Source organism: Drosophila yakuba, chromosome 3L (genome assembly GCF_016746365.2).
Source record: "Drosophila yakuba strain Tai18E2 chromosome 3L, Prin_Dyak_Tai18E2_2.1, whole genome shotgun sequence".
NCBI lineage: Eukaryota > Metazoa > Arthropoda > Insecta > Diptera > Drosophilidae > Drosophila > Drosophila yakuba.
Window position 1 is genome coordinate 5,781,677 of NC_052529.2, and position 13,955 is coordinate 5,795,631.

Below are 13,955 nucleotides of genomic sequence, written 5' to 3' on the forward strand. Positions count from 1 at the left end.
ATCGTTATCATTATTGTTAGCATTAGTTAAGTGCATCAGTAGCAGATAGTATTCGTAATAGTAGAGTGAAATGCATGAATGACACGATTGCGAAATGATCAGGAATCAAACAGAAAAACTCAAAAGCAGTAGAAGGAAATGAAGTACAAACTGCTAAATGCCAATTTCTTATTTGGAAAATTATTATTTCAAAGTATAATTTTACATATTGAAACCAAATTAATCTACACACGATAACGAACAAGCAATAAGTTGTGATTACTGAAAAACAAATGCAGAGTGTTCTTTGAAACGCTGGATTTGCAAATCCATAAAACCAATTGTTAATATTGACAAGTGAAAATAATGGGAAATTCCAAGAGCACTCTGCATTTATAAACAAACTAAAAAATAGTTAAAAAAAATCAATGAAATTTCAGTTTTTGGTTTGTTGAATATTTCTTTTCTTGCGTTTTCTTTGAATATCTTTTTTGTTTTTTTTTTTTTACATAAACACATACTAATAATACTTATACAAAAACACACATAAATAAAATAATGATGAGAATGGTGAAGAAAAAAATACCTTTACATTTGTTTGTTGTTTTATCTAAAATAGCCTTGGTTGATATAATGGTTCCGTATCTGAAAGTTGTAAACAAGAAGAGACACAGGTGGGTTAAAACAGAATTCCGCCTCAAATGGACAATGGGAATATGGTTGCATGACAACGATTCCAAAGAGTGGAAAAAGGATAATCAGATTATAAACACATTCATGTCTCTCATGGTGTCGAAGTGTGCGTGCGCCTGGTGCCACGTGCCACGTGCCACAATGTATTCTTCCATAATTTTCACAGTTTGGGAGATTGCTAGTTGGTCTGATTGGGTCGAGTTTACCTTACCGTAAGCAATTAAATTGTCATTAAAATGCAATTTTTATGCTCGTGCGCGCCAAAGTAGGCAATGGAAATTATCACAACCCTTTGGCTATCTGCTCCCCAGTTCCTGGGGCGTTACTTTGCTCATTTAAGCCCGACATAATAATTGACTTAGTCCGTGTGTAATGCCCCTTTGACTGCCGGCAGAAATTAAATCGATATCTTCTTAGTTACACTACTAGTGCTCCCCACCATTCTGCTCTCCTGCTCATAAATACATCGTCATAATAACATTAAAGCCCCTCACCACTAGCTCTAATAAGCCGCTTATTTTGATTGCACGAAGGGAAGGGGAAGAAGGACCACGCGCGGTAAAATAAAAAAAAAATGAAGAAAAATAAATTAACCTTCAATTTAATTACTTGACTTACAGCGGGTGGATGGAATTGGAGCCCTGCCTTTTCATTTGGTTTTCATGTTTCTGTGACGCCGCAAATAAGTAATGTTATTTTCGTATGCACACACAAGCATTGGCCAACAGTGCGTATGCGTAATACACATATAATAATAAGTTTGTTGGTACACCACAAAATGATTTCCTTTTTGGATACCCAAAAAAGCATTTTGATAAAGCGTGCGCACTAATTAGTGGATTTTGTTTAGTTTGCAGAAACTTGGCCTCGTCCATCAAGAAGGTCAGGGGTAGCTGCTTTTTTGGGGGTTACTTTTCGAGCAAAGGATATAAAGGACGCGGGGTGCCTTTATGGAAACGCAGCCAAGCGGAATGGACTGAGGCTAAGCCGCTCATTACCAGATGGGTGGGGGTGGTGGTGGCGGTGTTGGTGGAGCGGATGGAAATGGATTTTGGGTTCCGATCCGTCTCAAAAACACACACCACATCGTTCTGTGGTGGGCAAATCAATAGTCAGTCACATACATTTCGAATTAGTTCATTTCGTATGGATGGCATTTCGTATGCCATGATGTGACATCGAAGATACAAATGTATCTGAAAGATACGGCTCAGAAAAGGAAATAAGGGAGCGAATATATTTCAATTTTACAAATGTATTTATTTAGTATCGAAAAGCGAATACAAACATCTTTGGGATAGAAAAACGAATTCTTTACAAGGATATCCTTGCATTTTAAAATCAAAAGTGGTGCGTACTTCGAGATCCAATTGAAATCTTTAATATCTAAGGCCTTGTATTGGCATTGGAATATTCCACAAGCAACTAGCATTTCCTTTCAATACATTATAAACGTTCAATTGAAACAAGACGTAGATGCTTATTGCTCAAAGGCATCATCATTTCTGCATGGCTTGCTCGAAGGCAAATTTATTTAGCAAATCTATGGCAGAGTCCAGTAAGTAAATGCCCCGAGCTGCAAAAACAATTAAAATGAATTTGCATAATGGCCTGCCCAGGGAGCTGTGTGCCCAGATATAATGCAATTTAATGTGATATGTGGACCGCTGAGACAAGATACAAAACCGCAGGGCAGCACAGGCACAAATCACTGAGAGACTTGATTGCATCCATATCGTAGCCTGAATCTGATTTGTATGGTAATCAAAGTGGTTGAATGGGTTGTTGTTTTTCCTTTTTCTATTCTTTTTCATTTTGGAAGCCCATCTAGATAAGTTGATGTCCTGGCTGTGGTACTCACTGTGCACACATATTAACTAGATCCTTGTCGGTTGTGCCCTGCTGCAGTCCGCGAATGTAGAGATTTGTCTTGGACAACTGCTCGCCGCCCTGTTGGTTTTGATTCTGTACCGTGCCGTTGGGACCCATGTTCGTGTTGGTGTTCGTCGTGTTGCTCAGGCTGGTGCTCAGGGTGCCGCTCTGGGAGCCCGTGTTCGAGGAGCTGCTCGAGTTGGTGTTGCTCGGTGAGGCTGCCGTCGGCACTCGCTGACCGTACTGCAAAAGATGAATGAAAGTATAATTTTAATACTTGGTTGCACAACAAATATGTTCTATAAAAAAGTATAAAATAAATTGTTCTTAAATATGTAAATTTATTAATAATATTTTTAAAGGTTACCCCTTTGATACATATTGCTTTTCGCTAGTTTCCCATAACTTATATCATCAAAGAAGCATTATAGCACCATTTAAAATGGACACTTGTGCGGAAACAGATAGATAGTCAAAGCAGTCCATACATTTCACCAGCCCGCAGCTGTAGGCAATATTAAAATGTATAGAGCAAAAGTATGTCGATAATATTGAGCGATTTGGCTCCCACAATCCATAGATTGAGAGCGGAGTAGCAGGAACTGGAGGCAGTGCAAGTATTTTTATTGAAATTCCAACTGGAATAGCATAGCTGCCATTCGAAGTTATTGAATGCTGCTTGGCCCACACAATGGATAGAGATGGCGAAAGCCGAAGATAGAGATAGAGACCCCAGCACGGAGGTGAGGAAAAATGCAGAAAGAGAGCGGTAGAGAGGCAGATGCACGGGAAGAAAGAGACAGGCACATTGGCATGTTGACGACAGGCATGACGATGGCGTTTTTCACTTAAAATGCCACACATGTGCCAGAGGGACACGAATAAAGTAGAAGGATACGAAGCTCGAGCTTTGCATATAAGGCTGCAGGATATTTGGCAGCTGCAGTCGAAGGCGTTGAAAATCTATAAAATTTGTATGCAACAAACAATGGCTCCCCACACTCACACAAGCAAACATATAAAAAAAAAAAAAAAAAGTCCGACAAACTTTGCCATTGATACATTTTTGAAAATTTGCCAAAAACATTAGTTTATTCGCACAGCAGCGCAGCAGCAGCACATCAGCGAGAAATGCTGAAATATGCAGCCCACAACAGAAAAAAACTCTTCCACTGCAAATTCCCCCAAAAATTGCAAACTGAAAATCAAGCCAAGCATTTTTTCCATTGTTTCAGGCGGGGAATAAAGGTTTTGTGGGCTTTGAAAACTTTTTAGCCGGCCGCAAAATCCATTTGCATGAAAGCCACTGAATTTGGTGGGTGGTTTGGGTTGAAAAGTTCGCGCTAATTGATCCGTGTCATGATGCCCCACTCTTAGGGCTAATACTATGGTCGGTAAAACAATTCGATTAAAAAAAAAAAAATGTAAATCCCGAGAGGTGATAGAAATCAAGTAGGGCTTTACATATAAAACACCACTTCTAAATTGTTTGTTGAACGTATAAATTTGATTTTCACAGTATACGACTTTCGGTTTTCTGTTATAAATGTATTTTTATGACTATCAATACAAATAATGTTATAAAATTTAATTTCCATGAGAACTCTGCTTTTGTGGGCTGAAATGTACTGCACAAATGCTTCTTTCTGTACATTCTTTTTGGCGATTTATAAACAGACGCGAATGTCACGCGTCGGCAAGCAAGCAACCAACACAAATCATAAAACCCCACTCGTTTGCTATCTCTCTGGGCCAAGTCCAAATAAACTTTGACTCCCAAACTCGTTAAGAGTTACTCCACAAGGTCTCGCAATCTAGAAGATACATTTTGTACAGTTTTAGCTACGAAATTGCTCCCTTTCTTCTCCACTCGCATGCAAAACATAATTAAATAATAAATTCAGCCAGCCGTTTTTGTAGTCAGCAATTGTTTATCTGTTCGCTGTGTGTGCGAAACACCGAGCGAGTGAGTGTGCAAAAATACTTAAGCCAACACTCATACGCCCTGTGTGCCAATGAACTTTTCTCTCTTGACTTTCTGCTCGCGGCCTCGTCGTCGTTTGTCTGATAATGAAATTATATCGTTCTAATAATTTTATGCGCACAGCAACGACGGGCAATCGCATAAGCTACAAATTTTATATTATATATTATATACATAATATATGTTTTGTGGTCTATCTATCTATGTATTCTTATGTGTGTCACGCAAAAGTGAGCAAACGACAACTTGGCTGGCTTTTTTAATTTATACAATGTTTCTAGTCGTCGGCTTAGCTTTTTCCTAGTTTTTTGTTTTTTTTTTTTTTTTGTTTATATATTTTTTTTGGCAAAAAATTGCGTCATTTGCAAAAAATTTCACGCTGCGAAATCTGCGCGTTTTTTTTGCTTTTAAATAAGTTATCTTATTCTCCGTTTTGCCGACTCTTTCGCTAGCTATTAGTTCTACATGTTTCTCATGCTTTCCACACGGTTTTTGTGGCCCACACGTGTCTCCCAGACTTTGGCCAACTGTATTTGAGCAAAAGTTTATGCACATTAGCACGGTAGTTGGGATATGTTAACCTCTTTGTCGCTTCGCTGTTATTTATGCGCATTTAATTTGTTTACTTATTTATTGCATTTGCACGAAGCGGCAGCGAAACAAACTAAAAATACAATTTAATGGCATAAGCTCAACTTTTTGATTGCCCGCCCCGGCAGCGATGGGACACAAATGAAATGAAATGAACTAAAATGAAATGGAATGGATATAAAGTGATGTCGTCGTCGATTCCGTTCGATGACGATGACGATGGCAGAACACGCAATTGTTAATGGCCTGAACTTATGACTATTCGTTTGTTCTACCATTTGGTTTTCACTGGAAATGGGTGTTTACGGACTTACAGAATGGGGTTCGGTACGTAAGAAAACTACTTCAGTGGGGGAACTTGGAGCTTATAGCCGCTTATAAATCGATTATGAAGATTGCCAGCTGGTGTTTTAAGTTTAATGCTCCAAAATAGTTTAATGGCAAAGGGTTAAATAATAAATCAATAAAAAATGTTCTGTTCTTTTTAACTATCAGACTAAGTACTATTCTTCGAAAACAAAGCACTTCAAACTCTAGACATGTCACATTTTCGTTGAAAAATGCTTCTCCACTTTCAATCACAACTTTATCTCCATGCTAACATCTCCATTAAGAAGCCATCAACAATTATTACCCACAAATAAAGCCAAAAATCATTCCGAGAAACTGAAACCGAAAGATCTTTTTAGATCCGCTGGAAAGAGTCACGTGCCAGAAGTGTGAAATACCAAATGGACTTTTGTTTGAGTTATGATGTCTCCACGACATGAGCGCCACCCATAAAATATATTATTCACTTAAGCCGAACGCCGACTTCTCTTCGCTTTCTTCGGGGGGTCCCAAAAGCCCCTCCGAGCCCCCTTCCTCCCTTTCAACTGGGGGGCTTTGACTAATAAATCAAAATGCAAAGACCAAAGACGCATACGAAATGCGGAGTGCACTCATTTTCAGTCACTAAATCAGTTGCCGCATAAATCCACTCCGTCATGATTAGTGACAGATATTATTTGTCCAAGTGCTTGCCAGCCTGTCAAATTTGGTTAGCATATGTAGGTTGAAATCAAGCCAAAAACCAAAAACCAAAGACCCAAAAGTAGAGCCCAACTGGCCATTGACCCAATGTGAAATTGTGGGGAATTATGGGGAGTCAAATTAGAGCTGGCTGCGTGTCCGCTTACAATTCGAGGCGAATGTATTACTTGAGCGGATTTCACTTTTCCGAGAAAACCCCTTTGGGATGAGGGTTGCAAAACTCATCAAATCAAGGCACCCAAATCCGGCTTTTTCTCTGATTGGGGAGGGTGGTTTTTGCTGCTCGAAAGCCACATAAAAAATGCCTCTCACGTGACTTATACAAAATTAAATGCGTTTCGGGCTCACAACTGTGGAAGCTGGCCTGAAAATGATAGACGGATAGATGGATTCATTTGCTGTTGGAAAGAAAATGTTAGGCGTCAGATAACAGTCAGCAGAAACCGCCCAGAAAACTCCATTGGGGGTGGTGGCATGAGATATTCTACCACGTCCCCTTTCCAATAATCGACGCAAGTCATGCCAGGATTTTGTGGGGTTAAGAGGGCAGCTTTTGCCTCTGGAAATATTTGACATGCCAATGGCAAAGAATTTCGAATTATCTGCAGGTGGAATTTTACTCAGAAAAAAAGAATTTATGAAATATCCTAGAGCCAACATCAAACAAAAAAAACGTGAAAATAAAAAGCACTTTATCAGCAATAATTCCCTTTTGACAAAGAATTTCAATTTCAAATTATAGGCAGCACTTTTTCTATGAGGTCAATGACACGTTCTTTGTTCTTTTGTTTGAGCAGAATAGAAAGTTTACTAGACCCGACCTTCAAACCAAAATAAAGTTGTATTATTTATCTGGGCTGAAAAAGAGTTGCAACCAAACTTTTATAATCAGCGTGATAAGACTGTGTAATTACTTGAATCTAATCAAAGAAATTTATGAGTTTTTTCCACGAAATCGTATGCAGTTTCAAGTGACCCCATAAATAAATACAAATTCAAGTTCACGTTTATAAATACTTGTGCATATTGCCGCAGTTTGAACAATTCGTTTCTTAAAATATTTATATTTAAATATATTCATTTATATTATATATTATGTACATTTAATAATGCATGTGGGTGAGTAAATCGTTCACGGCAACATGAAAACAATAATTGAAATTCTTTGAAATGAAAAATACAAAAATATATACGCTTTTTTAACAAGTTATTTATTGTCTTTGCAACAATATGTTTTTTGTATTGAATCCTAGTTATTGCCACTTTGTTGAGTTTTAAATTGACACTATATGATCAAGTGGCCATTTTCCTTTCTGGTTTTTCTCGGTTTTTTGTTCAATTCGTTTTGCCAACATTGCGAGTTTATTGGCTGACACAAATTTGCATTGTTTTCACTTTGTTTCATTTTTAAAATAAATTTCGCTGTGTTTTGCGTTTTATTTGAATAATAAATATAAATAGCGAGATGGGGAAAAATTGTTGACAAATTTTGAATTTCACTGCGGTCTTGTTAAGCCTTTTTCTAGTTGAAATGTCTGTATACATATTAATTTGCATAATTTTTGATACCTAATCAAAGGGAAACTCTCAGAACCTCTGATTGTGACCCAAAAAAAGGGAGTAAGGAACGGATTGGAATGCGATGAGAGCAAAGACTTTAATCAAGCGGAAAGGTTTCTGTGTTTGTTCTACGTGATTCGGAAAAGGTTGAGCAGGTTTTCTACGTCTTTTTCCCTTTTGGTGCGGTATTATCTTAAATTGGAAGTCGCAATGAGCACGTGCTTTACTTGAAGGAAAGAGAAGAGGCGATGGAACTGAAAGATACATTTTATAAGCAGTTGTAGGAGATGTATCTTGCTTTTGTTATTACAAATCATTTTTAGATTGTAATCCTCTTGTATGTTTTTATAAATCTATAGCCAATTCAAATATTTTTCAATCATTACTATATCAGCCAATAAAGTTGTAGGTACATACGCCCCTTTTAAAAATCATCATCACAATAATAATAAAAGCCACAAATGTTGACTACGCTTGTGTACACTGGAAATGCTACCCTACGTCCGTTCCCCCGATTGTACCCCATCATTTCCACTATCCAAGTTAACCACAAACATTTTGTTGCACACACACAAACAAACACAGAGAGAGAGAGAAAAAAACAGACGGAAAAAGTATCTGGCAGATAGCAAAAGTCATGTCTGAGTTTTGATATTGAAATGGGCCGGCCGATGGAAAATGTGTGTGTAACCCGACAATGGGTCGCAGTTTAAATTTCATGTCAACGCCAGATACTCTCGAATAGCTTGAGCTACAGATACCATAACCATACACATATGTAGTACGTATAGTACATGCATGCAGTAGTCGGTTGGAGCCATCGAGTGGGTGGCAGGCAGGCAGTGCAGGGGCCTACGCAAATATGCGGAATATTTATGTATATGAAGAGCAGACGATGGGACCCAGACTTTCAACTCAGCAGCAGCCACTTGGCGACAGTCGCACAATAAAATGCAATAAATTTATTGAATTAAAGCAGATAACTCAATTGAGTGGACAGGCCAGTCCAAGAAGCTGGGGAGCAAAACGGACAATGCATCTTGGCATTTAGAGAAAAAAAGAAACCAGCAGAGATGAGTCAAGAACCCAAAGATGGGAAAATGCGTTTCTCACATGAAAGAATTTCAAAGCAGAAAAATAAAAACAGAAAAGCAGCGTATGAATAACCATTATTCTTGATCTGCAACCACTTGAAAACTAAAAGGTAAAACTTTAAACATAAGGTAACATATAAGTTTTATCAAAATAGAAGATAAAGTCATTCTTGAGGTGAAACCTTTATAATCTAATATCAATTCGAGTTCCAATGTTCTCAGGGTATTTCCATTTAGACGACTTTCCATTTCTATCACATGCGTGATTAGGGCCATTAAATCATAACCCATTGACCAAATGAACACCAGACGATAAGAATGGCCATATCGATTGCGAGCTAAAACCGAAATGGAAAATGCGTCATCAAAAGCGCTGTTTTAATATTCATAATCAGACAGAACCAGTTGTTTCTCAACTATTCGCAGTGATTGCCATTGCTTCAGCTCACTGACAAAGATAACACGCCATTCTGATAAACATTTATCGATACGAAAGGTGAAAGAGAGACGACCTGTTCAAAGGAAAGAGAGGGCATGACAGGTTGGAGAGGGACAGGACAAGCACAATAAATTTATCGCCGAAATGGAACAGTAAAAGCATTTTAGCGCGATTAGTCCAACAAGGGGCAACAAACAGGTATATATAAATATATGTGTGTTTATAGTACATAGAACTTGGCCAGACAGATTGGTAGGGAAAGTGAAGGGGGTTATGGTGGGGTTACGAGACCCGCCCGTCTGTTCCTTGGGGCCGAAGGTCTCTCCAGGTCTCCCAAGCGATTGTCTGTTGGCATAATACATTTTAACATTAATTGAGTGTATGATTGAGCTGGAGTTCTTGTTGTTGTGCTTCTTGTGTAGGTGGAATGGACAGCAGCAAGTAAATAAGATTTTAATTGAAGCTTTTAGCAGGAAATGGAATATTAATGGAAGCTGCTGATGAATTCTACAGCTAATGCAGCCACTTCTTCTCCAATTCCCCCCCCCCCCCCCACAAAGCTTTTGCAAAAATTAAGTGGGGGTGGAGGGGAGCATAAAAAGTATTTCCTGTACTCATCCCCCATCAATGATGAAGCTGCAAATTGCTAATCTAAGGCCAAAGTTCATCAAGTCTGGCTGCCAAGTGCATTTGGCATTTGCATGTTGCCGATGCGACAAAAACTTGTAAAGTTAGTTATCCATAGGCCCACTGAGTTGAAAAGTGGAGGCATACGGGCGGTATGCACATCACAGGTATTTCCAAAGGTAATACCAACTGATTGGACAGGGGGAGGGGAGGTCGGGGGCTCTCTCTCATAATTGCTCCTGTCAATTTTGTATACCAAACTCATTTCTGCAGAAAGGTTAAAGCTTGATTGGCATCTGGGCAAAAGCAAAATGGCAGTCTCAATGAAGATTGAAGCCTGCAGAATGGAAAATGGGCAGCTAATGCCAGGTGGTCTACAAGCGGCATAATGCGATCAAATTAGTTGGGCATGTCAATCAAATGCTAATTCAATTCAAAGTATACGGCTGATTAAAGTGAGTACTGTTAAAACTTTTGGGATGGGATAAGATGGTAAATAGCACTTAAGTCATGTAAAAAAACGCTATTTGGTCAAGGATATCCCACTTTCCAGATTATAGTTTAAGTTTGGATTTAAGTTTGAATAGTTCCTTACAAGCTTAGTATTATACGCGATATATTTACATATGTTGGTTTGCAATTACATGATATATGGCGCGTGATATTTAACAACGTTGCCACATTAGCAATGGCCACTAATCACAGAGAGCGAGACGGAAACGTAATTTTGCACTTGGGTAAAAAATAATTTATGTGACAACGTGCAGAAAACTCCGAGTGTGAGTGGGTTCCAAAAAGAATAAAGCAGGGGTCAGGAGGATGGGGATGGGGATGGGGATAAGGGAATGTGGCCAGCAAAAGCGATTGCAAATAATAAATCAAATAAAGCTGTTGAACGTGATCGGAAGCCGCAGTTAAAGAATGGTCAAGTGGGTTTCGGACACCCAGAGCGGGAAGTACGGATAGCATATAAGTATGTATATGGGTGATTCCGCATTTACCCCTTTTGCGGTGTCTGCCAATTAAACACAAATATGCTGCATTTAAATTGAATTAAGCCCAAGGCGATACAATGAAAAATAGCAACAAAAATGCGGTTCACTTTTGCCTCTCGCTCTTTAACAGTTTTAACTGCACAGAGAAAAATGCCACGGACTGCATAATCCAAACCTGACACCAGACTCATAAAAAATTCCAGTTATTCAGAGTTCAAGATACGGAAGAACATTAAAATATTTTGAAAAGCTTTTTATTATTTAATAAGAAGAATATATAACAAGTTCTGATTAGATAGTTGATATATTAAGACAAGGAAAAGAGAGATTTGGTAGTCTAACATTCTACCAAGATTAGTTAAGATCAGTGATTTTTTTTCCTATGTAGAGAAGAATACCTACTGTTTTTCCCCATTCCATGTTACACCTCTCTTCCCATAAATAATGAATGAATCAAGTCTCGACGAATGCGTGTGTAGCGGAAGTAACACTTAACTCAAACACGAGCGCACGAGTCTGTTCTAAAAGATGGATGAGGGTGATGATGCTCGGGGGTTATTGGGAGGTAAAGCCCTCCAACAAACACACATGCAGACACTCACGCACACACTTACACGAACGTGTCAATCAGACACACGGCCATATAAACACGGACAATGGCAGCCCGAAAAGTGACAAAGACAACACGTTTTGTGCTGCAAAAAGTTACAGTGGCCTCTTAAAAACCCATGGCCATCTCACTCGCACACATTCTCCGAGACTTCTCTTTCTCTATGCGGGTATTTAAATTTAATTTGCAAGCTGACAAAAAAGAAAGCAAAGCGGTTTCTTGACATCTCCCCCTTAAGTAAGTCTCCCCGTCTCTTTCTGCTCTCCACCGTTTGTCTCTTTCTGTGACAGACAGGAAGTGCAGAAGTGTCCCCCCTCCTTAAGAACCCTCAGCCCAGCATATAGCTTTTCCATATATGGCTACAAAAAGGAAAACTTAGCTGAAAGCAAGTCAAGTCAAGCACAAAACCTAAAATTCTGCTGGCTGTCGCTCTGCGTCCGTCTCTTTCGCCCCAACTATCCCCCTCTCTTTCGCTAAGTGGTTTTTTGGTCAGGCTACTAACGTTTTTAGGGGGGTCGTCGAAATGAGGAAAATATAGTGTGGTACCAAGAGGATAGTAAAGGGGGTTCTGAAGTGACAGGCTTTGTTTCTCCATTTAGTGCAAATTAGGAGGGACAACAACATTTACTGAGGTGAAAAGCCCCCTCCAACAGATTTTCAACCTAATTGAACTGTTCAATGGGGGCTGAGAAAATCAAAAGGGGGGAGTGGCCAGAAAGGGGTTGTACAAAGGATAATGAGCAAAAAGGATAGCAAGGCACTGAAGCGAGGAAAATGGAGTAGGCTTTACTTCAATAGGCTTTACACATTTTTTAGCATACGAAAACTAGATTTTTCCCGAAAGTAGTAAACCTTCATTTGGGCAGGGTTTTTATTGCTTTGAATAAATTAAAGTAAGTTTTTTGTAAATTTTCTACTTAAAACAAATATTATCCGAATTGAAATACACTTAAATTTCCATGAAAACTTGAACTTGAACAACTGTGATAAACACACATACACAATCCATTAAGATTTTCTCAGCTGTGAAATGACTTCATTTCCATTATCATCAACGTTTTAAGCTCAACCATTTTTCCCGACCAATTCAAACATCCACCTGGCCACTCTACAAAATCAACACAGAAAGCCAGAAAACTGGAAAACCAGAGCACAGGTTGCAACTGTGGTTGTTGTTCTTGTCATGTTGTTGTCGTTGCTGTTTTGGCCAGCGATTAATGGAGGAAAGTACACAAAATGTTTTATCACTCATACGCCACATGTGCCGGCGAGTAACAGAGAAAGGGCGAGTTTCAGAGCGAGACAAATGTGTCCCCAGTGCAAACAAAACGCCTACGTTAATTACACTGGCCAGCAAAAGCGGCGAAATAAACGAACTTTAACAACTACGGCAAACTGAAGCCACTGGCTGCGTGTGTTTGTCTTTTTGTGTGAATTGAAAATGACTCATTTATAAAAGCAAGCAAAGTAAAATCGAAACACACACAAAACACAAAAAAGAAGAAAAAACCGCTAGCGAATTGACCTTTAAAAGAGAAAAGGCAGGAAAACAAAAACCATAAAAAGCACCTGACAACACTTTTGTGGCCAAGACAAAAGCAAACCACTAAAATTCAATCATCTTTGAAAGAAGCTGTAAAATGCGGCGGAAGGAAGAAGAGGAAATCCGGAAAGAGAAAGGTATAATGGCAGAAAAAGGACAGCGTTATCTGCAGATATAGAAATAAGTATCATTTCAAAGGTAACTTGAGATATTTGAAGGCTGACTTTATTTAGATATGTATCATCATTAAGAGGGGAAGAACCCGGACTAGAAATATTATATTTTTGTTAATAATTTGTGACTTAACTACAATTTCATGGCACCATAAAATGACTGACATTGAAAAACTAGCACATTTAATTTATCTTTAAATGTTTGCAAGAAACTATCATAATAGTAGCAATCTTTAAACCCAAAGGTAAAAGTCGTTCGTTCTCCAAACCACAATCTGATTATAAACGCCCTACTCATTCCTCGACGTTGACTCACTTTTTTACAAAAAAGTTGCCTTAGCAGTCACGTCACTTGATCGGCCATATACATACGTTATATATATATATAGTATCTATCGCTCTTGTTTTGTCAAACAGTTGACATAATGTTTTCTGTACTTTTTTCCACAAACTGATAAGGAACAATTCTCTTTTTTTACTCCATTTCTGTTGGTGGAGAACTTGTGTTATCGCCGGGGGCTGACTAAACTCGATATTGTTATCGGGGGAGGAAAATGTGCCGGGGGGCTATTTAAGCCACCCCTGCCGCCCACTTTCCTCCACTTCAAATATATAATTCTTTGTAAATTCCAGGAATCCACCTTCATTCGTTTGAAGTTTATTAGATTAATAAAATGGTTTCCGTTTGCATTGAGAAATACATATTTTTTAAAAGGGGAAAAAACACAATTTCAGTTTTATCGCAGCAAATGTCAAGTGACTT

General features: G+C 38.6%; 1 protein-coding gene across 21 annotated transcripts in view; it reads right to left on the bottom strand.

Moving 5' to 3' along the window:
• The window catches only part of LOC6533045 (protein alan shepard), a 125,022-nt gene that overhangs the window by 11,285 nt on the left and 99,782 nt on the right, over positions 1 to 13,955 (bottom strand). For 17 of the 21 annotated variants that reach the window (XR_005561358.2, XM_015194303.3, XM_002093744.4 and 14 more), the window contains 2 exons: positions 2,534 to 2,787; positions 566 to 624 (listed from right to left, as the gene is read on the bottom strand). Coding sequence is in view for 20 of the 21 variants with exons in the window: in XM_015194303.3 (XP_015049789.1) it covers positions 566 to 624; positions 2,534 to 2,787 (313 nt within the window). In the remaining variant the exon portion in view is untranslated. The remainder of the gene's footprint in view (positions 1 to 565; positions 625 to 2,533; positions 2,788 to 13,955) is intronic. The other 4 variants (XM_039374988.2, XM_039374990.2, XM_039374986.2 and 1 more) reach the window with 1 other exon arrangement.